Source organism: Macrotis lagotis, chromosome 3, assembly GCF_037893015.1.
Source record: "Macrotis lagotis isolate mMagLag1 chromosome 3, bilby.v1.9.chrom.fasta, whole genome shotgun sequence".
Classification (NCBI taxonomy): Eukaryota; Metazoa; Chordata; class Mammalia; order Peramelemorphia; family Peramelidae; genus Macrotis; species Macrotis lagotis.
The window spans coordinates 284,945,897-284,969,921 of record NC_133660.1 but is presented as its reverse complement, the minus strand read 5'-3'; the positions used below and the strand labels follow the sequence as shown (position 1 = coordinate 284,969,921).

General features: G+C 43.6%; 1 protein-coding gene and 1 long non-coding RNA gene across 2 annotated transcripts in view; both read left to right on the top strand.

Moving 5' to 3' along the window:
* Positions 1-41: 41 nt before the first annotated feature.
* LOC141518857 (uncharacterized) lies at positions 42-9,036 on the top strand. The gene is made up of 3 exons (XR_012477292.1): positions 42-502; positions 7,144-7,263; positions 7,828-9,036. It is a non-coding gene; the product is annotated as an uncharacterized LOC141518857 (long non-coding RNA).
* A 3,020-nt stretch (positions 9,037-12,056) lies between these two features.
* Positions 12,057-24,025, top strand: part of RTN3 (reticulon 3) — a 46,317-nt gene continuing 34,348 nt past the window's right edge. Inside the window, exon 1 of the mRNA XM_074231216.1 lies at positions 12,057-12,392. Within this exon, the coding sequence (XP_074087317.1) occupies positions 12,239-12,392 (154 nt within the window). The 5' untranslated portion in view covers positions 12,057-12,238. The remainder of the gene's footprint in view (positions 12,393-24,025) is intronic.

The window sequence follows — 24,025 nt, the reverse complement described above, 5'->3', positions numbered from 1 at the left end:
CGGGCGGGGCCTGGGCTGCGAGGGGAAACGGGCCGCGCACGCGCCTGCGGGCCGGGGCCCCGCGGCCTCCTGGGAAACGCAGTCCCACTCTCGCTCCCACCTGGGTCTCCCGTGAAACTACAACTCCCAGCCGTCCGTGCGGGAGCTGGGAGGGGACGCGCGGACCCCGGGAGCTCAGGCTCCCTCGGAGCCATAACTCCCAGCAGGCCGAGCGGCTAGGCCGGCGCTCGGCAGGCGGCCCGCCTCCGGCTTTCCCGCAGACTGGACCGCGTGGTCCGGGGCCTCGTGTCGAAACCAGCAGCTACGAGAGTCCGGCCCGGGCCGGGGAGGGGCTGCTGCGGCAGAGACAAACACCAAGCCGGCCGGGGCCTCCAGCGGCATCGGCGCCGGTGTCACCCTTAGTGTCCCCGGACCCCTCAATTTGTGCCGCGCTGAACTACAGCTCCCAGCAGGCCAAGCGGAAGCGGGGGGATCAGCCCCTCCAACTCCTCCAGTTCCTTTTGTAAGTGGGGAAGCTGAGCCCCCGAGAGGCGGATGCCAGGGACAGCGCAAGGGCTCCCGGCCGGGACGAGGATGATTTTCCCCTCCGTGCACATTGAGGCCCGAAGGCATTCGATGAGGTGCCCCCATCCAGTAAAGGGCAGAGAAGGGCTTGAACCCTGGACTCTAATGCCAACCCCGGGCCCGGTCAGCCTGCCCGGACCACCTCTGACCTTTGTCCAGACTCACATTTTACAATGAGCCAACTGAGGCCGGGGAGGGAGGACCATGCCCAGGGTCACTAGGGTGACACGTGGCAGAGCTGACCCTGCCCAGCAGAGCCTGCCAGGGGCCGGCTGCTCTGACCGCTTGGTCAAGCCTGGCCCGTAGAAGACGACCCGCCCCTCCTACCCCACAGAGTGGCTGTCCCAGCGGACAGGGTGGCCTTGGGCAAGACCACCCAGCAGGGGCTGGGCATCTCGGGGCAGTTCCTGGGCTATGATGAGTAGGGGTGGCCTCACTTCCAGCACCATCATCCTAGTCCAGGCCATTGCCAGGAGGATTGCTGCCTCACGCTGGCCTTTAGGGATTGTCATCCACTCTCTGCCTCTGAGCCCTGGGGACCGCCCTGAGAGACCCAGGCCGGCCTCCCTGATGTCACAGAAACAGCCTGGGATCTGAAGCTGGGAACCTAGACAAGGATCCTGGACGGGCTGTGTGGGACCTTGGACAGGTCATTCACTCCATCTGGGACCCAGGATCCCATAGAGACATTATCTGAGGGGCTCCTTTAAGGTAATGGGGTTAAGTGACTTGTCCAAGGTCACACAGCTAGGCAATTATGAAGTATCTGAGATCACATTTGAACACAGGTCCTCCTGACCCCAGGGTCATATAGCTGCCCCCACCTCATTCAGTCTTGGCACCAGTGCTCTGGTACGGGTGATGTCAGTATCCCTAGTCACAGTTTCCAGAGGTGAACACTCAAGTTTTGAGACATTGAATGATGTGGCCATTGTCATAAGGCATGGAAGGACCAGAGGCAATCCTTGAACTCAGGTTTCTCCTGACTCTTTGTGCTTTGCTATCTTGTCTGCCAAGATGTTCATAAAATATGCAGAGTATTATGCAATATAACATAGTATACAATGGCAAGCATATAATATTTGAATTCCACAAACAAAATACAACATGAAAACAACTGGCATTTTTATAACACTTTAAAGTTTGCAATGGGCAGGTAGGTGGCTCAACACTAGATTTGGGAGTGGCTAGGTGGCACAGTGAATAGAGCACTGGCCCTGGAGTCAGGAGGACCTGAGTTCAAATCCGACCTCAGACACTTCATAATGACCTAGCTGTGTGGCCTTGGGCAAGTCACTTAACTCCATTGCCTTGCAAAAAACCTAAAAAAAAAAAATACTAGATTGGGGGTCAGGAAGACTCATCTTCCTGAGTTCAAATGTAACCTCAGATATTTAGTAGTTGGGTGACCCTGGGCAAGTCATTTCACCCTGTTTGCCTCAGTTTCCTCATCCATAAAATGAACTGGAGAGGAAACTGGCCAACCATTCTAGCATCTCTACCAAGAAAACCCCAAAGAGTGTCATGAAGAGTTGGACATTACTGAACAGAAACAACAATTTGCAATGTATTTTATCCATTTTTTTTTGCAAGGCAATGGGGTTAAGTGGCTTGCCCAAGGCCACACAGCCAGGTCATTATGAAGTGTCTGAGGTCGGATTTGAACTCAGGTCCTCCTGACTCTAGAGCCAGTGTTCTACACAATGTGCCACCTAGCCACCCCTGCAATGTATTTTATATACATTAACTCAATTGATCCTTCAAACTACTGCTTGAGAGAGATATTATCGTTCTCATCTTATAGATGAGGATTTTAAGGCACAAAGAGGTTTCAGTGACCTGACCAGGGTCCCTCAGGAAGAATGATATATAGAACAGAAGCCACTCCTGCTGCCCACAAATTAATCTATCAACAATCATAGATTATTGCCTACCATGTGCCAAGAACAACCCAAGGTCCTGAGACATTAAGATCAAAAGGAATCCATCCCTGCCCTCAAGGAGCTTCATGACTGTCCAGGAGACAAAGGGTCTATATTGAAGAGAACATGAAGTAAAAATCAAATCAAAATCAAGAGGTTTGAAGGAGAGGAGACTGGAGAAGAGGCTGTGATCCTCCCTTTCTTTTTTTCTTTTTCTGGTTTTGCAAGGCAAGGGGTTAAGTGACTTACCCAAGGTCACACAGCTGGGTAATTATGAAGTGTCTGAGATCAGATTTGAATGCTCGAGTCCCCCTGACTCTGCTATCTACTAGCTGCTCTGATCCTCCCTTTCTTGCAAGTGAGATCTCATAATAAAAACCAGAGGCTGGCCCTTCCTTAAACCCACAGGCTCTTGACCTTGGTGATTATCCCACCCCAGCCCCAATGGCACAGTTGAGGCCACTGAGACCCAGAGGGGAGGAGCATGTCCAAAGTCTCAGAGACCATAAATGATGGGACTGGGAAGGTTCAGAGACTGGCAACAAGCAGAAATTTCCGGATGTGGATCCAGGAGTTCTTCAACACCACCTTGAAATGTGGCACCCCCACCCACACGCACACTCTGAGATACATGCCACCCCAGTCACGCATTCTCATCGACACACACACAGACACACACACACACATGTCCTTTTGCCACAGCTGCCGCAGCTTTGGCAGCACAATCCAGAAACAGGAGATCCAGAGGCACCTGCATGAACAGTCAGAAGAATGTGCCCTGACAGGGCTGGAGAAGGGACTGGGCATCCATAAGCATCCCTCCGACCCGCCCCTTTCACCCACAAAGGAGAGTACAGGAGCACACTGGTCTTTTCCTGTCCCATTAACCTTTCCTCCCATGAATCATCCTGGTCTGTGGGCGACCCAGGTAACAGCTCAAGTAGAGGCAAGTCCTGGCAAACTGATGGATTCCAGTTTGGGGCTCTGCTGAATGATGGGTCTGATGGAGGAAGCCCAACAGAACTTCACTTGCCAAGTTTGAGGATTGTTGGGGATGATTAGGGAAGAGGATGAGAAAACTGGGGAAGCGGGGAGCATAACAACACCCGACAGGAAGACTGTCTGGCAGGTCCTGGGGGTTAGGTTCTGCCTGGGGGTTAGGTTCTGCCTGGGGAAGGAGAGGACCAGCCATCAGCAAAGCCACAGATCAACCAATCCAATCCATCGGCCGGCATGTTGGGCAGCTGGGAACCTAGGGGCTAGGGTGCCCAGCCTGGGGTCAAGAAATTATTGTTCAGTCATTTTTTCAGTTGTATCAACACTTGGTGACTCCATTTGAAGTTTTCTTGGCAGAGATACTGGGGTGGTTTTGCCACGTCCTTTATCCAGCTCATTTGACAGATGAAGAAACTGAAACAAACAGGGTAATGTGACTTGCCCAGGGTCACCCAGTTAGGAAGTATCTGAGATTGGATTTGAACTCATGCCTTCCTGACTCCAGGCCTGGCATTCTGTCCACTGCAGCAACCCCTTTATACCAACATCTAGAAGACACGAGTCAAAATCTGGCTGGGACAAGGCCTAGCTGCATGACCCTGGGCAAGTCACTATCTCAGCCTCAATTTCCCCAACTGTAAAATGGGAATCATAAGAGCCCCTGCTTGCCAGGTTTGGTGGCAAGATCAAATGAGGCTCTTCATTTCTGCTTTTCCTCCTGTGGGCTGAGGTCCAGGCTGAGTCTAGGGTTAGAAGACAAAAGCAGAAACTAGGGTCCTTGAGGAATTTCCATTCTAAAGCCCCCCTCTCCCCAGCTCAGGACTTTGACTCACTTGGCCTTTTCCTTGACTTAGTAAACTCTGTTGTTTCAGTTTGAAGGGCCCAAGAGAAAGATCATTTAATCCAACTTCCCTTCTGGTTTTACAAACAGGGAAACTGAGGCTTGGAGAATTGGGGTCACACTAGTGGTACCCATTTGAAACAAAATTTGAACCCAGATCCTAGGACTCCAGATTCCAGGGCCCATTCTACTGCACTATTGGGTCCTCAGCTAGGTTTTCCATTCTCCCCACTCCTTTGTTGCAAACTGGAAAGGCAGGGTCACAGTCCAGGTGGTAAGTATGTGGCCTGGCCATCCTCCAGGTCAGTGATTAGCAACAGCCTTGGGACTGTAGATGATTGGACTCTAAGCCCCAGCACTCACATCTGGGTATCCTTAAGCAGGTTTAACTTCCTTTTCTACTCTAAGATGAAAGTAATAGGAGCAGTGCATTTGTTGTCTTAAATCCAAGGTGGGAAATGTTTCAACAATGAGCCCTTTTAAATTAGGACTGGAGTGGTGGGCTTTGCATAAATGGGACATTCAAAAGATTTTCAGTGAATGAATAAGGAAATGGAACTATGGGAAACCCTACAGCAAGCAATTAAATGGTGGTAGGCATTTGTGTAGGGCAACTGGGTAGTGAAGTAGACAGAAGGGGAGCAGATAGGTGGTACAGTGGATAGAGCACCAGTCCTGGAGTCAGGAGGATCTGAGTTCAAATGTGACCCAGACAACTGGTATTTACTAGCTAAGTGACCTTGGGTAAGTCACTTGTTGCCTCACAAAAACCAATAAAGCAGATAGAAGGACCAGAGTCAGGCAGACTCATCCTCCTGAGTTCAAATCTGGTCTCAGAGATACTTCCTAACTCAGTGATCCCAGGCAAGTCACTTCACCTTGTTTGCCTCAGTTTCCTCATCTGTCAAATGAGCTGGAGAAGGAAATGGCAAAATTACTCCAGTATCTCTGCCAAGAAACCCCCACATGGAATGAAGAAGAGTCAGATATGATTGAACAACAAGAAGTCATTCAAGTAGATGGCAAGGGTCATAGAATTACAAGATTGGAAGGTAGATGGGACCTTGGAAGCCTACTTAACTATTCTCAACCTCCCTCCCTACTCAGACTCACATAAATTTAGATCTCTCCTCAGTCTCTGCAAAGTCTGTGCTAAGGTGAGCATTTACACCTCAGAATACAAATTAGGTTCTGATTTTTTGTTTTGTTAATTGTCTTGACTTAGGAAAGTGAAGGAGGAAATGTGAAGGAAGTCTATTAAGCTTCCAAGAGAGTCCTAGGTCTTCTATCCTGGTTAAAGATTTTCCAGCATCCCCTGGACAGCCAGCCCTGTCCCTTGTCTGGAATATTTTTCCTTCCTACCTGTTCCTCTCGGAAGTCCTTCACTCCAAGATTCAGATCAAAAATCACCTTTTTTTGACTCCCCTTTTCAGAAATTACTATTGTCTCCACCACAAATATTAACATAGATTTGAATGTATAAGTCAATTAGCAATTAATGAGATACCTACTATGTGTTGGAAGTTGTTCTGAGAGCTAGAATACAAAGAAGGGGGAAACTATGTCTGATTTCTGGGAGCTCACAGCCTCATGGGGAGTAGGAATTTTGCCTCCCCAAAAGGGGGAAGAGTCTTAACTGAGTTAAATAATTGTTAACTTTCCCTGAGTTTGTCCTAATGGATATGAAAGAGAAAGACAGAATTTGGTTAACAAACACATTTATTGATATTTTTCTAAGTCTCAGACTTTGCCAACCAGTTTGCATACATGGGAAAGATCTAGATAGGCTAGGCCACCCCACCCCCACCCCACCCCCCGCCCATGGAGGCCTACTGTTGTCCTTAAATAGCCTTGTTCATCAGAAGGTGTGACCTGAAACCCACCTCAAATTGGTCCAATCAAAGAAGGGTGAGGTCCCCCAATCTAGGATGGGGGAGCAAGATAGGAAGAGAACCATAGCATAGCTAGAGGGGTTCTTGTTGGGATTAAGATATGTCTTTGCTCCCTTTACAATTAAAGTTCTCTCTAAACTTACTTTATAATTGCTAAATTGCCTTGATTAAAGATATCTAAATGAGAACTGGACCTCACTCACACCTATTTTCTAATGAATTCCAATCACTTGTGTTACAGAAATGTTTACTATATATATATATATACATACATATGTTATAAAATTACTGTTTTCAGAGGAGACAAGTGAACTATGTACAAATAAGACATAGGCAGAAAAAATTGGAAGTATTTGATAGATGGAGATTAAACTCACCTGTTGTCCCACCCAACCTCCTATTTGGCGGTACTCTACAACTGTCTCAAGACCCTGAGATGATACAGCCCTAGTGTGCTCTTTGGGGCTCACCCTGAAGCTCAATTTCTCCCTTTAGCTTGTTATGTAACAAGCAGAATTTACTCTGGGAAATCTCCAGATGGAATGTGTATTTGGCCTCTTCTGACCATCTCAGGAAAGGAGCCTCAAGAGATCTTTTGGAAACTTTGGTGGGTTCCAAGGAGTTATCACTTGGGTCTTGGGAGGGGTGATCCAATGTCTTGGTAACTTGGGTGGTCTCTTAGGCATTTCCCTAATGGATGAGAGGCCATGGGGCGGGGGACTGTTAAAAGCAGATTGCTCAGTTTGGCTCACTTTTGGATAATACTTTCCAGGAGGCACCATGTGACTGGGGAGGGGGCATGCCTTTCTCTGGTTGGTATTGTCTTTGCCCATAGGGCAGCTAGTGCAAAGGGGTTTCAACTAGGAGAGTTCTACCATAGCCTCTGTCTGCCTTTTCCCTTTTTGAGTTTCTGTTTTCCTGTTTTTAGGTGACCTAACCAAAGGTTGAAAGTGTCTGGGACTGGAGGTGACCTTGTGAGTTTGAGAGATATGGAAGTTTTGGTTCAATAAGGAGCTGCAGTTGGCAGAAAAACTTCTTCAAAAGAGAGGTAGGCCATCAAAAAGAGAATTGGCAACAGAATGAGAGCTGTAACTAGCAAAGCCAGAGTGTGAGAATGGGGGGGGGGTTCCTTAACCCTCAGACTAGAGGCAGCCTTCCCAGTACTGCCCCTGAAGACAGGGTATAGAACAGGAAGGGTGAGAGTGTTGTGGGCCGAGCAGTGGTTCTCCAAGACTAGAAATGCAGGTCTAAATGTCCACAGATAAGGGTAAAAGGGAAAGGTGTGATCCTCACCTCCTACATAAACCCTGGAGGTAACAAAGGCATCTGGAGTACAGGACAATATTTTGCTTCACAGAAAATGCAGAAGACATAAAAGACTCATAGGAATATCCTATCTGATACTTCTCAGTCAAGTCATGGGCCTGTGGTTGACCTCATATCCCTCCCTGTGACCCAGCAAACAAATGTTGGAACAGCTAGACAGGGAATCCTTGGGAGCAGAGTCCAGGTCTTCTGCTCCCCTATCTTCTGGCCTTAGGCCTTGACTGTTCTCCAGGGATCACATTTCTCCAAATGTGCCTTCTGAGCCAGTGCCTTTTTCTCTCTTTAGGACATAGGAGGTTCTCCACAAATGCTTGATAAGGGATTGGCTGGTTGATAAAAGATCAGATCTCCAACCTCTCAAATGTGCTATCACTTTCAAGGCAACCCCCAAGGCTGCTCAAGAAGTCATTCTTCTTATCTGGAAGGCTAGATTGGATTTAGGAAATTCCTTTCTCCTATCCCTAGAAGGGAGATTATTCATGAACTCCCCTCTTGGGCCACAAGGGCAACTTCATCTCAATTTCTATAATGTTCTACAGAAACTCCAGCCTCCACCACTGCTTTGATGCTGCCATCTCTTGGGTTGAAAATGCCCACTCTCAAGACCTTGCCTTATGAGAGAGCCAAAAGGAACAGGGAGGTGTCTTGGGTCTAAACCAGTCATTACAGGGGTGAGGGGGAGGAGACCGTAGCCAGGAAAGGCTGCCCTACCGAGGGCCAAAGCCCAGATGTTGGCTGCCTCTTGTAGATAAGGGCAGAAACATGGCTCTGTTCAGAAGAGGTACCCTTCTCCCTTTGGTGAGTTCTCAGAACTTCCATTTTGAGCTTAGAAGTCATCCTTTGCACTTAGTCATCGTGTTTCCCCACTCTGGTTTTTCTGTAGCTTCCCTTTTGAGAATGGAAGCTGCTTGAGGGGAGAGATTACCCTCTCTTAACCATGCATCCTCATTACTGAGTAAGCAAAAAAGGCTACTTGACTAGGTTGACTCCCCAAGTTCCAGCCGCCCAATTTCTTGGAGGTAGCACCAACAACTGAAACCAACCTGCAGTTGTCTTTATCCTCTGAATGCTTCTCTCTTGGTTCCACTGCTAACTTTCCAGACTTCACCAGTTCTCCTAAGTATTTGCCACCTTTCCTACCTTCACACATTCCTCCTGGAACTTCCATTTGTACTTGACTGGACATTTTCCAGAGGGAAAAGACATGCTCATTAAATTCCTGTGTATTTAGCAGGGAAGGGGAAAAACTCCCCTAATCAACTCTTTTCATTCTTTTGTTACTTTAAAGACAGTAATTATGTTCTGCTTCCTTAGCACCAGTCTCTAGGAATGCCCTTCATTACATGTGATGGGCTTTGCTAAATACTGAGTAGACCTAAATACATATTAAAGGATGAATGACTGAAAAAAAAATAAAAGGAAATTCCCTGGAGGTCTACAGAGATCACAGAAAACTTATTTTCTCTTTAATCTTTTAAAAAGTGAGCATTTCACCCCCTAGCAGTACCAGATCTCAAACTGGTTACATTACAAAGTGTAAAGATGAAAACCTGCTGGTACTGGCTAAGAAAAAGAAAGGTGGATCAGTGGACTGGAGTCCCATTATACAGTAGTGTATAAGAAGCCCACATTGCATAATAGTAATGCACTGTTTGATCCAAGCTCTTGGGGCAAGAACTCATTCCTTGATAAAAATCGCTGGTTAAAAGAGGAGCAGTTTGACTGAAACTAGACACAGACCAACATCTCAGGCCAAAATGAGGTCAATATGGGATAAATGATTTAAAGGGTGATTTCCAAAGTAAATTGGAGGATTTGGAAAAAGTTACCTGTTGGATCTATGCATAAGGGAGGAGTTTTTGATCAAGTAAGAGAAAGAAAAGAAAATGGGAAATAAAACGGATAATTTTGATTACATGTAATTAAAGAGGTTTTGTACAAACAAAATTGATAGTCAAAATGAGAAGGAAAGCAGGAAACTGGAGAAAACATTTTATATCAAGTTTCTCTAATAATGGCCTCATTTGTCCCATATATAGGGAACTAAGGCAAATTATAAAAATAAAAGCCATTCCTCAACTGATAGTCAAAGAATATGGACAGGTTGTTTTCAGAAAGAAGAAATCAGTTATCAATAGTCACATAAAAGTGTTCTAAATCATTATTGATTAGAGAAATGCAAATTTAAACAATTCTGAGGTACTGCCTCATACATTCAGAATTGACAAATGTTGGATGAGGGAAAATAGGCATATCTGTTAACTATTGGTGTAGTGAACTGGTCTAATCATTCTGGAGAATAACCTTGGAGCCATACCCAAAGGGCTATCAAATTACTCATTCCCTTTGACTCAGCAATATCACTACTAGCTGTATATCCCAAAGAGATCAAAGGAAAAGGACTTATATGTCCACAGATATTTAGCTCTTTTTGTGGTGGGAAAGAATTGGAAATTAAGGGAATATTTGTCAACTGGGGAATAGCTGAACAAATTGATTATAGGACTACTGTGCTGTAAGAAATGAAGGGGAAGGGTGGCTAGGTGGTGCAGTGGATAAAGCATGGGCCCTGGAGTCAGGAGGACCCAAGTTCAAATCCAGCCTCAGATACTTAATAGTTACCTAGCTGTGTGGCCTTGGACAAGCCACTTAACCCCACTGCCTTACAAAATCCAAAAAAAAACCAAAACCAAAAACAACCTGAAGGGGACAGTTTCAGAAAAAAATCTAGCAAAATTGATTCAAAATGAAGTGAGAAGAACCAGATCCTTGTACACAGTAACAGCAATATTGTTATAAGGATCAACTGTGAAAAACTTAGCTACTCTGATCAAGATAATGATCCAAGAGAATTCCCAAGGACCCACAATGAAAAATGCCATCCATCTGATAAATTTGGAAGCACAGGTTAAAGCATATTTTCACTTTAATTTTTTTTTTGTTTTTATGTATTTTCTTTTGCAACATGGCTACTATGGAAATCTGATTGCAGGATTTCACATGGATGATAGCTATTCTACTGCTTACTTTCTTAAGGGCTGGGAGAAGAGTAGGAAGAAGAATGAATTTGGAATTCAAAACTTTAATGAATGTTTAAAAATATAAATGGGAAATATTTAATGAAATAAATTTTATAAACTGTGCGAAGTTATTTTCTCTGCCCCTTATCGCATATGTAGGGCATGCAATAATAGTTGCTAAAACTGACCTATCTACAACTTTTTAATATTTACCAAGCCCTTTACATTTGATCCTCTCAAAAATGCTGTGAAGAGATACAGGAAGGTGTTATCCCCATTTTTCAGATGGGGAAAACTGAGGCTCAGAAAGCCTAGTGACTTGTTCCCAGTCACAGGACTATTCTAGCTTCCTAGGTGGGTCGGAGTCCAGACCCTGTTGATTCCAAGAGGGGAGAGGGCTGCTCTCGGATGCCTTGTTTGAGCTGCCAGAATTGTCTTTCTTTCCCAAGCCCCACCTGTCAGCTTCCTACAAGGTCAGCATCTATTTGAACGGACGACATGGGGTCTTGGGCACAGCTGCCAGCGAGGCCTGCTGCCCTGGGTCACTTCAAGGGCTGAAGCTGTCTCAGCATGGCTCCTGGGGAGGAGGCTCCCAGCAGGCCGAACCCAGGCGCCGTCTTTTGTTTCTTGCTTTGCTTTTCTTGCCTTCCCTGGTCTGGCTTTCTTCTGACCTCTGATGCTGCTGTCAAGGGCAGCGGGCTCCGCAAGGCTCTCTCCATTGGTCCCTTCCCTCCTGGGCCTGGCTCCCCGGCTCGGCCTCCTCCCTGATCTTGCATCTTGTCTGCGGCAGCCGCCCAGACTGCATTGCCATGATTGATCACGGTCTCCCGAGACAGAAATGTCACCAGCTGGCGTGTGGGCATCACCAGCTAGCCAGGGGCCTGCTTTTAAAGGAACACGCGATGCCCCTGGTTCTGCAGGAGGCCGGTGGTCGGCACAATGGACCCTTGGGCAGGAAAGCACGCCCCACGGCCAGTATCTGGGGAGGCATAAGGGGGCCCCCAGAGTCTGCTGCCAGGCTGCCAGGGCAGGGACGCCGCCCATGCACAACCCATTCCACTGCTGCAATGGGTCCGTGCCCCTGCTTCTCGTTTGGGGCCCTCTGCCTGGGCAGCTGGCGGGGTGCTGGCAGGCCCCCGGGGGGCGCGGCCGCTCCTCGACCTCGGCGCCCCCAGCTTCTCTTCGGGTCTAGCGCGGGGATCCCGGCTCCAGAGTGGGGGGGCGCGGCCCCTTGTCTCTGCTCCCCACGAGGCGCCGGCCCGCGGCAGCGCGCCACGCCTCCCCCGGGCCGGCCCCCGGGGACCCCGCTCCGGCCCGGGGACACGTGCTCCCTGGGGGCGGGGCTCCGGGGGCTGCGGGCAGCGCGGGCGCGCGCGGGCGGGAAGGGCGCCCGCGCCTGCGCACCGGCGCCGCTGCGGGCTCCGCGCGGCCACCGCCCACCTCCCGGCGCCCCGCTCCGGGCCGCCGTGCGCCTGCGCGGCGTCTCCGGCGCGCGCCCGAGCCGGCGCCCCTCCCCCGCTCCGCCCGAGCCCGGCGGCCTGTCAGTCAGTCCGGCAGTCGCTCGGAGGCTCCGTCGCTCGCCGGCCGCCCTCGGAGCCGCAGCCGCCGCCCGCGGAGCCGCCCTCGCCGCCCTCCTCTTCTCGCCTCTGCCCTTCCCGCCTCCCCGTTGGCGAGGCCATGGCGGAGCCGTCGGAGGCCACCCAGTCCCCGTCAGTCTCGTCGTCGTCGGCGGCGTCCGGGCCCGATGCCGCCGGGGCCGCGGCGGGCGGCGGGGGGAGCCCCGGGGCCGGCCCGGGCCTGGGGGGCGCGAGCTGCGCCTCGTCCTGCGCGGGTGAGGAGGGGGAGGGGCGGCCGCGCTCAGGTGGAGCCGCCGGGCCGCGGCGTGGGGGTGGGGGTGGGGCCGCGGCCCTGGGGTGGGGCCGTGGGAAAGCTCGGGCGGGGGCGGGGCGGCCGCCCACCCGGAAGGAGAGCTTGGGGCTGGGGGCCCCGCGCGGCCTGAGGCTCGGAGGGGGCCGCGGGGGCGGCCATTTCCCTGCGTTTCCATGGCGCCGGGAGAAAGCCGCGGGGGGGGGGGCCCGCGCGCCCACACCTCCATTTGTGGGAGGGGGCCCTGCCCGGCCGACCCCCCCCCCCCGGGCCGCGCCCCCCGCCGAGCTCTGCAGTGCGGATGCGGGGGGGGGCGAGGGGCAGGTGGCGGCTCTTAAAGGGGCCCGAGCCCGGGGGGGGGGGGGGAGAATGCGGGGATGCTTGGCGGCTCCCGCCCCTCAGGCTCGGGGGGCCGCAGACTGGAACCCCGGCCCGAGGTCAGCAGAGTGGACAGGACCCGGCGCCCCGACCGAGCAGCAGCTGGGCTCCCCCAGCCGCGGGGGCTTGGGTCTGCCTGGTTGGCTTCCTTTGTTTTCCAACCTCTGGCCCGGGCGTGGGGGCCGCCAGCAAATGTTATCTGCGTTTTGTTGTGCTTTTACTTATTTTCTTAAACACTGACCAGTTGGTGAAGGTGGAGCTTTTGATCAGAGAAAACACTCAAATTTCATTCTAAATTTGCAGTTTTTGCACATACGCCGCAGGGTCACTCCCTTCTTTATGTCTGTCTTTGAAAAGATGGCCCATCTTGATTAATCAGGACCTGTAGAAATGATTTAATTACATAGGAAAACAGAATACAGTCTGAGTTAAAATGTCTAGTGACACAGCTAATATTTCTTCACACACACACACACACACACACACACACACGGTGGTATCCTTCAGATCCAAATGTGACATCTAAATTTACACAATGTGCACTTTAATTTTTCTGTTCAGTTCTCCATTTCTTATTTGATGTGATCAGTTTTTTCCTTAGCACAGTAAATGATGCCAATTATTTATGTGACCTAAGAAAACACAACTTTTAAATTGTAACACAATCCACAGTCACCTAACTTTTTTTAAGCTACTTATTTCTATATATGGCACTTAGCTATGATACACTAATTGTCCTGGTGACAGACTTGTTGGAGACCCAAGGTGGCATATAAGCACTATCCTGTTCATATGTAAGATAAAAATGAAGATCTTTTTTTGTTTTGCATATTTTTAACCCTTATTATTAAATCCCAAGGTAGATAGACCCCAGATGTCTCCTTCACACAATATAGATTCTTTGAACCTTCTGCAGCATCTCTATTTTTAGGTCTTTTGCTTAACACAAAAGCTACATAAAGATAACTCCAGGATGTAGTCACCAGTTTATTACTGAAGCTTCCTCATTGCAAAATGGTTTCCATAGCTCTCACAGTAGCAATCAACCTTCTTCTGCTTGCATGAAAACAAGATGAAATTGGTTATTTCCAGACTTAATTTTAAAGATCTTTTGATCTAATCTTTAATGAGTTTGTGACATCCTAGGCATGTGTCATAGTAGTATCCTTAAAATAGTAATATCATCCCAAGCTATTTAGTGGTGTTTTTCTTAATTCCTTCCCATTTTCTGTGCTTCTCTTCCTCATGACTATTTTTGTGACTTTTCTGCTAGTTATACCTGCCAAAAAAAAAGTCAAGATAGACTTGTTTGTACACTGTCAAAACTTTGAGTGATGCAATCAATTTCCATCGGACAGATCTTGTGTTTAGAGAGTCAAGAATTAAAGGCAAGAAAGTCTTTGTGGAATAATACAGTCAATAGTGTTTTGTCTTGATTGGTCTATCCAGTGCTTTAGCAAGGTGGAATCAGTTCTAGTCAGTCTTCTAACTTGGATTCCAAATCTATTCCACTGTTTAGCTGTATGACCTTAGGCTGATTGACCCTTAAGGCACAATTTACTGTTCCATAAAAATATGAGAGTGGGATTGAGATATTCTCTAAAATACTTTGTAATCTTGAGATTCTGTGAATTTTTAAAAATTGATTAGAAACAAGGACTCCTATGATGGAAAACTGAGAAATTGTCTCTTGCATTTCCCATCTGTCGTTTTTATATGACCAGATACTAATGTAACCTAGCAGCATGAGGCAAGGAGATGTGTTCTTTTTTTTTTTTTCATTTTCTTTATATCAGGCAATGGGGTTAAGTGACTTGCCCAAGGTCACACAACCAGGCCATTTTTTAAGTGTCTGAGGTCATATTTGAACTCAGGTCCCAACTCCAAGGCTGGTGCTCTATCCACTTCACCACCTAGCTGCCCCTAAGGAGATATGTTCTAAATGTTGTACTAAGAAGAGTAACTCTGTGATCTTGAGTAAGAGAGTTGTGTAAGCTCTGGGCTTATAGTTTCTTCATATTTGTAAGTTGAGGCTGCTATCTAGTTTAGCTGGTGAACTTCTGAGGACCAAATGAGATAATGTATCAGGAAGCATTATGTAAAAGGGAAAGTGTTATACAGAAAAGGAAGAGGTCAAGGTTAATGGTGACTTCCCAAAATTCTGCCTTTTAAGGGAGAAATAAGTGTTAATGTTGGAATTGAAATGAAAGATACACATCCTTTTTTAAATGAATATTAATTCTAGGGATATTCTATAGTAGTTGCTTCTGCTAGTCTAAATCGAGATCAGTATCTGTTTAGTATGAGCAGATTTTTTGCTTCATTTTATACTGTCATATGAAATTTCTTGTGATATTCTCTATCTTGCCACAGTCTGGAGTTTGTTCTCATAATTGAAGTGCCAGAATAAACTCTATGGTATTTTCTCAAAAAAAAATCTTACACAGTTTCAAAACAAAACTAGAATCATTGAATCCTAGTGATGCCTCAGAAGCCTGTATTTGGTTTTCAGGTTTCATAACCTGGCTCCTTTTCTGTCTACCCATTGATCCCACCACACTGGCCTTGTTCTTCCTCCATTGCCTGACACACACTCCCCTCCCCCCCTTGTCTTCTTTGTTGTCCCTAGTTTCTTCAAGACTTCGCTTAAAACCCACCTTACACTAGAAGTTGTTCCTGGCCTCTCTCTTTCTCCCTCTCAACTTCCTGCTAGCTTATATTTATACTGATTATCTTGGGTCTGCAAGGTTCCCTTCATTAGAATGGGAGCTTCTTGAGGACTTTTTTGTATCATTAGGGCTTAGCAGAGGACCTTAGGAAATGCATCTTGACTGACCAGTACCTGGAAAAGAACCTCTCCAATTTGGGTTTAATTCTTTGATGGTTACTCCCATTTGGAGCTCTATGGCCTTTTTTTGAAATCATGTTCACACTCCCTGCAGGCCATTTAAATATGTTTAAATTTGCAGTCTAAATATCTAAACATTAGAGTTGCTTCATTGTTTTACAAAATCTCGCTTCTTTGAAATAGTTGTTGTTCCCTGTGTAGGAAGAATCACCCCCACGAAACAGTCAGTGAAAGTTTATTATAGCAAAAGTTCCCTGAGGAACAGGGATGGTCAGCAGTGCAAGCCTGATTATTTTGTGACCTTAAACCTTGACCTTGTGTTGGACAGGAAGAGAAGGAAAGGATCCTAGACTTTGGCCTTTAAGGGCAGGGGGTGGAGGGGTTCTTTTCTTTCAATTCAAAAGTCAGATTAGTCTATTCTTCTAACAGGTGACCTTTATATACACATCTCAGTTCTGCTCCCCTTCCTGCGGATCTATTAAGGGAAGGAAGGATTGAAATTGTTCTCCAAGAGTTGCCATGGCGTTTTTTGATGCTCATTTATTCCCTGCAGCACTTTCACTGTAAGTGCTGCCATGTCATACAGGGATTGTTCTTGAATACAGAAACTCCCAACAATAGAGACAGGCGTAAAGGAAACAGCAGGTAAGGTGTTTATAGATGGATGTATGATCCAATCACCAGGAACTGAAGAGACTGCTGCCAGGTCCTGAGCATCCAAAGACAAAAAAAGGAACCATCCCTGCCCTCAGGTAGCTTGTGTTTTACTGAAAGAAACAGAAGTAAATGTAGGTAAGTGTGTGCAGATATGTGTGCAGAATGACATGGATGGAGAACTGGCCTTGTGTGACCTGGATGATCTCTGAAGAATCACCTTGGATACTTGCTATGTGACTTTCAAAAAAGGTGCTAGACTGCATTGGTACCAGAATTTTCTTCATCCTGCCATTGTCTATGCTAATGAAATCACAGTCCCCAATCTGACATTCAGAGTAAATATAAAGTAATGTTTTTGAGTAGATTCTGCTATTATAATCGTTGTTTCCCTTTCACCAAGTTCCTTTCAATGTAATATTTTATAGGTATAATTTGAAAATAACAGCCATTCTATTAAGCAACCTAATAGATATGAAATTAATTATACCTAGCTTGTTTCAGGTTGTATTCTTTAAAGATCCTTAAGTTTAATTCCTTGGTGTAAGAACTGTCCATCGTCTTGAGAATTTTAAGAGAAATTTAGGAAAAAACATTGTGATTAGCTTTTGTTTTATTAGTTGTATTTTGCCAATTTTGAAAAAAGTATTAACTTGATAAGAATAATCATCTAGGTGTCTATTTTGAACACGTAGGTGAAGGAGCATAACCTCATGATTCAAGTGAAGAAACCCCGGGTCTTTCACATTTAAGTGGTATATGACTATGGGTAAGGTGGAACCTCTCTGAGCTTATTTCAACCCTGTCACATGGGAATAATTAAACTAGCTAAGAGTGGGTTAGTTTATTGTATGTATTGCTTTCAGTTTTGCAAAGCACTTGGCAAACATTTCATTTGATTCTCACAACAGTAAGTGCTGCTGTTATTTCTAGTTTAGAGATGAGCAAACTGGAAGAGACGGAGGTTAAATGATTTGTCCAGGTTCACACAATTAGGAGGTGTCTCAGATTGGATTCACCTCTGAATTCCCTGACCCAAGTCTAATTCTCACTTAGTGAACCACCAAGCTACCAATAAGTGCTTCACAAAGCTGTATGTAAAGTGCTTTGCAAACTTTAATAATAATGTCACTTATTGGGGCAGCTAGGTGTTGCAGTGGATAGAGCACCAGCCCTGGAGTCAGGAGGACCTGAGTTCAAATATGACCTCAGACACTTAGTAATGATCTAGCCATGTGGCCTTGGGCAAGCCAACTAACCCCATTGCCTTGCAAAAACTAATAAAAAAAAAAAGATGTCTAAATGTCACTTATTATTTAAGAATTGAAGGGATTGGTGGTGGGGAAGTTAAGGGAGTGGAATTCCGTTTTCATTGTTAAATTAAGAAATTTCTTGGGAGAAATGTACTTTGCTGAAGAATAACCTTAATTGTAGAATGCACTATATTCTGACCAGTGCAGAAGGGCAAAGACTTAAATCAACAGATTTTTGTGAAGAAATTATCCACTATATATTTGTTGTGTGCTGAGCCTACTATTTGTTCAGCTCTTTGCTGTTGTTAATGACCTATACTAGGTACTCAAGCAAAGTAATTGGTACTTTAGCATGGCAAATTACATATTATTAATTCAACTGGCTATCTAGTTTACAGGTTCAGTCCATGTGGTACATATTGGCAGAACGACTGTCAGAAAACTATCTTCTCTTTGGATATAAGCAGCTCCAAGTTGTAGGTAGACTATTCTATAATGAATTGCTTATATGTGTGTGTTTTTAAAGAAACATGAAATAAGAATGACCATCGCTTATAATTGCATCATTTCATTCTTTCAAGGGATTTCTGTGACTTTAAAAAACCTTTTGTCATAGTAGCAATGCAACTACAGGAAGTCCCAGGGTGGTACATACTGTCCTTAGATTTATAGTACTTTTTTTATGGCTTTGAGCAGCAACCTTCTAGTTCTGATCTTTGTGTTTTTAAATCTCCACTTAGTAAAAATAAAAAGCATGACCCTTAGCCACTCTGGCTGACTAATGCTCCCCCAGGGAAGCCCTAAAACCAATCCTGTTGTGCTGATTAGAGTTGTGGGTGGGGCGGGGAATGACTTTGGAAGGTTGTTTTAGGAAGGACTTTGCTTTAGAAAAGATTGGTAAAGGCACATGCAGCAACTTGGATAAACAAAGTTAATGTAGTCTAATCACCAACTTGAAATTTCTTAGCATTGAGAAATAGTATGATCTTATTGATAAGATGGAAGCGATGATGAAGCAGAAGGGGGTTGAAAATATTCAGTGTCATCTGAGTGAATTCAGTGGTCAGTAGTACTACCTGAGTTGCAGCTTCATAATTTAAGATATTCAGTGTCATGGAGAAAATAGATACCTGGAAATTATTGAATATGAAAAGCTAATGATTTTGTCTTTTGAATATCTTTTTTCCCCCAATTCATATTTTATTTTTCCAATTACATATTAAGAAAGTTTTTCCAACATTCTTCACATATATATGCATATTTATAAGTTATATAATTTCCTTCCACCCTCCCTTCCTACCCCCCCCAGTGGAGAACAGTCTGGTGAACATTGTACATACACATTTGTGTTTAACATGTTTATTACATATTACTTATTTTCTGTATGAGGAATTAGGTCTAAGGGAAAGGAAAGGAAACCATGAGATAGGGGGAAAAAACAAAAGAGAAATTTTTAAAAAGTGAACATAATGTTCATTCAGATTCTATAGGTTTTGTTTTATTTTCTTTTTCTTCCTCTGGATGTGAAAAGCAGGACCTATTACAGGTCTTCCAGGGTTGTCCTGGCTCTCTGAACTGCTGAGTGGAGCTTCATCCATCAGGGTAGATCACCTCACAGTGTTGTTCCAAAGTCTACACGATGTGTAGAATGTTCTTGGTTCTTCATTTAGCTTCTCTAGAGTCCAACCATTCAGAGTTCCTTATAGAACAATAGTACACCATAACATTGAATACCTTCTTTTATCAGAAAATAATTTGGAGTCTTGCAAAGATAATTTAGTGGATTTAGGGGAGGGGGGAGGTAAGAGTACCAGTTCAGGATAACAACATTTGTCTTTTAAAAATGTTACCTTATTTTAATTATGTTACTTTGGAGTTATAGATTATTTTCCACTGATGACCTTATTTAACCAGTAAGGTAAAACATTTCACCAGTTGGCCAGTAAGGCCCTTTCCAGATCAAAATATTATGATCCTAGATAAAAATGACCATAATTTCCCAAATGGTTTTATTTTTAGGTAAGTTTGGCTCCCTCCCCACTTCATTTTTTTTTTGCTTGGGCATATTACTGTATTTTGTTATCAACATTCACATCATTTAAGGATTCTAACAAAATTTAAAAATTATATACTTCATTCATATAATCTAAGCTGGAGTGGACCTAAAAGTTTTAGGCCAGCCTCATTTTACAAATGAAGAAACTGAGGCTGAGAAAGTAAGGAAAGATTTTTTTTTTTCCCATTGAGGAACATTTCAACATTAAGGAAATAATCAAGACATTTAATTTGTTTTCCATTGTTGGGGGGGGAATAATATGAGGACATAACTATTGTCCTGTTTAAACTTCAGTAGTCCAGATTCTTGCAAACTAAACAAGTTCTTATTCAGAAGCCCATTTGCTTCATTCTATTTTTTAATGTTAATTCATTTGCACTTTGCTTTTTTACTTTATTTTATTTATTTACTTTATTTACTTTACATTGTAATCAGTACCAGAGGAACCTGAAATACTTCCTAACTCCTGGTAGGATAGCCTTGGGGAAGGACTGAGCAGGGGAGGCCATGAGGACAGGTGTTGAAAAGAGTGAGGGCTTCAGCACTGATTTTGTTCTTCTGCCCTACAGAGCCAGCCACTGTAGTGCTTCTTTCTATTTAACTGAAACTAGGGTTTCTCAAAGTCTTGGTGCAATATACCTTTTAAGGTAGTGTTACCTTTCTGTTGGTCACACTAGCCCAGAGATTTTCAAAGTGTAGTTGAGGGAATACCTGAAACCTTCCAGTCTTTAAGGTCATTTCAGTTTACATAATAATTCTAAACTGTCTTTAATTTCCAATACAATAACTATCAGTAGATATAATCCATATCACAAAAAAGCTGAGGTCCTCGGTTTTTAAGATTGTAAACTTTTGGAGCCACTGCTCTGTCACAAGCCTCTTCCTTGCCCCATACATAAACTAGGACTGAAAGGTAAAGGGATGAGGAATACATTTTTGAGAATTGAATATTTTACTGAAGTTCCTGAAGTTTTTGGAATTTTATAATCTTCTAGTGTTGATGTTTCTACTAGATAGTAGACTGCAGTTTAATTGTTGTTTATTGATTTTGTAATGAAGCTGGTTGTCCCATGTGGGAATTCAAGATAATTAGTTTTTGAAATCCATGTGTAAGTTTTCAGAGTATTATGGCTTGAAAGAGGATAAAAATATTCTGGAAACTGAAAAGTATAATTCTTTTTCAAAGGTATTGAACAAAGCAAGCATTTTTGGATTTGACTGCTGTGAATTTGTTTTACTTCACTGGGTTTTTTTAAAATTTAAGGCAATGTAGTTAAGTGACTTGCCCAAGGTCACACAGCTAGGCAATTATTAAGTGTCTGAGTTGCATTTGAACTCAGGTCCTCCTGATTTCCAGGGCCAGTGCTCTATCTACTGCGCCACCTAGCTGCCCCCTTTCCTTCAGTTTTTAAAGAAATTGGGTGTATAAGGAGAATTAATGATAGTGGTGCAAAAAAAAAAGCAGGACAGTTTTGAAGTAATTAGTTGAATTATGCTTTTTAAAAAAAGACAATTCATAAGGGATGGAAATTTGTAGTTTCATTTACAGTATTCATTGTATTGTACCTTGTGTATGAAAATATAGTCTTTTTTGTGTCTAAGGTGAGAATTTTTGTTTTTAAATGGAAAATAATTGAACATAGAGTAATACTATAGTTATGCATGGAAAATAGCAAGCATTTGTTCATACAACAGAATATAAAGGTAATAGATGCTTAATTCAGTTTTAAATTTGTGCATGACCAGTTTTGCAGTTTAATATTAAAGGACAGATAGTTGGGAACCAGTCACTTTATATTTCTATATTCATTAGTTATAATCTTAGTAGTATCAGAGTGTGAAACTTAGTGTGTAGGAACTCTTTTTAAAGAAAGATTAAAGGAAAATATAGAGAGATGGATACAATTAGAAGTTGGTCAGAGTAGTCTACCCTTTGTAGTAATGGAAATTCTTCTGTTTGGCTACAAGCCTTTTTAATTCTGCAGTTGAAGTGCAAGGTGTCTACTTTTAAGCTTTTCATTTAAACTTTAATCCTTTAAATGGGAAATAATTTAAATTGGGTAATTCATGTCAACAATCCTTTGGGGATCTACTACATTCAAGACACTGGGTGGTATCAGGTAAGGATGCTTTTTAAGATAAATGCCATAGTGGCAATTGGCCTGCTTAAAAATTTAGAGGATCCTTTGGATTTTTGTTATTCATTGCAGCATACTATTCTATTATTTCACAGATGCTGAAAGTCTAACTGATTCTCTTGAATACTGCTTTTATAACAAGACACTACAGCTAGCGTTTGAGATTTTTGCTGGATTTAGACAAGAGTTTGAGTCTCAAAACCCCCATTCTTGAATCCAACTCCATAAACTAATTATCCTTAAGGAATGAAGTCAGAAGATTACAGTAAGGTCTCTTATACTGTTAGGCATCTGTTAATAGAAGCCTATACAATCTTGATGCAAATTATGTCTGATTATCTTTGCTCTCTCAGTAGACGTGCTGTGTCATTTCGAAAAAAAATTTCCGCCAAAATGGGGTATTAAGTGGGAGAAAGAAGGAAAAACAGTTGGTGAGTTGGTAGAATCTCATTCCCTTATGCCAGCTACTTTAATTTTTGGCAATAAATTTTCAGTTTGGGTTTTCTCGTTTGTTCAGATTTCAAAGACTAGTCAGAGATTTCAAGTTGAAGGTAATTGCATATAGGAGTGAGATCATCTGGAAACATTAAAGAAATAGGTAAATAAGCTTATTAAAGAATAAAGGAAAAAAGGATATTATGTTGTTGTAATAAATGGATTGGAACAGGTGTGTCTAGAGTTCCTACTTGTAAGCAGGTCACCTTATGGTACAGTGGAGAGAGTTCTGGGCTTGACAACAGTTCATAGCCTGACTCAGATCCTTATTGGTTGTGTGGTCCTGAGTAAGTCACTTAACCTCTTAAAACAAGGATACCAACAGCATCTACACCAGTGTTTTTGTGACGATTAAATGAGATAACATCTGAGAAAGACTTAAAGTTATGTCAATGCTAGCTACTAATAATAATTAATGATTTTCCAAAGTTAGGGCACCACATCATTAAAAGCAAGAAAAGATATAATTATTTTATCTTTATACTCATTTTGATCAGTTTTACTTGTATGTAACAAAGTTTATCAACCAAATTCTGTCTGGGTGTTTATGAATCAATATTGTATGCTTGTTCCTGGGCATTTTTTACTTAGTGCCAACAGGCATATCCTTTAGAAAAGTCTTAAATTTTTTTTTAGGTTTTTTTTTGGTAAGGTAAATGGAGTGAAGTGGCTTGCCCAAGGTCACACAGCTAGGTAATTATTAAGTGTCTGAGACCAGATTCGAATCCAGGTACTCCTGACTCCAGGGCCAGTGCTTTATCCACTACGCCACCTAGCCGCCCCCTTACTTAAATTTTTAAGTATTTTCATTCAGATCAATGAATAAACATTCAATAAATTTTGAATTTGAATAAAAATAAACAATAAATAAATAAATTCCGTAATTTTGAAGATTGCATTTGAATCCCTTCCTCTTGATAAGTATTTGGTAACTCCCGAAAGTACATGATAACTTGTCAATCGCTTGCATTAGTAAATTACTCTAATAAATGTTTAGAAATTTAATTTTTTTAATTAACAAAAAATGTTTTCTTCCCACCTCCCAAGAAAAACAAAACATTTGTAACAAATAAGCATAGTCAAGCAAAACAAATTTCTGAATTGACCCTGTCCAAAATATTTTTGTTCATTCTACATTATTCACTTCTCTGTCAGGCCCTTGAAAATTTAATAGGGCAAATATAAATCATTATTTTTTTCTCCTCCCACCCCACCCCCACAAATAGCAGTGGAATTTGGTATAAGGGAAAGATGCTGGATTTGACATATAAATGGTGCTTGAATCTTTACTTCATTCCTTACTTAGCTATAAAATCCCTCTTTTAGTTCTTAGCCTCTATTTCCTTATTAGAGGAATTGGAATGGATGATTTCTTTTGTCTCTCCTAGTTAAATCTGAAGGCTGTAATGGAAGTTACTCCCACAGAAAACAAGTACTCCTCTTTCTAACTCTTTAGTGGTAAGAATGTGTTTAGCAAAACAGTTGATCTGATCTATTTTCAGAGGTCCTTAAGGTTGAAATAAAATTTTGCTGTCAGGTGAGTGGAAATCTAGCAGTAAAGCTGCTTTTTTCTTCTAAAGAGAATGGTAGTGGCATTCCTAAGTGTGATTGGCAGAAAAGTTTTTAAATTCCTGTGTGAGGTTGTCAAATTCTCATCCTATATATTTTCTTTCAGATTCCTTTGTTTCTTCCTCTCAGCCTGTATCTCTATTTTCGACCTCACAAGGCAAGTCTGTAATTTTCTTGTGCATTAATGAAAGAAAAATGTTCAGAAAG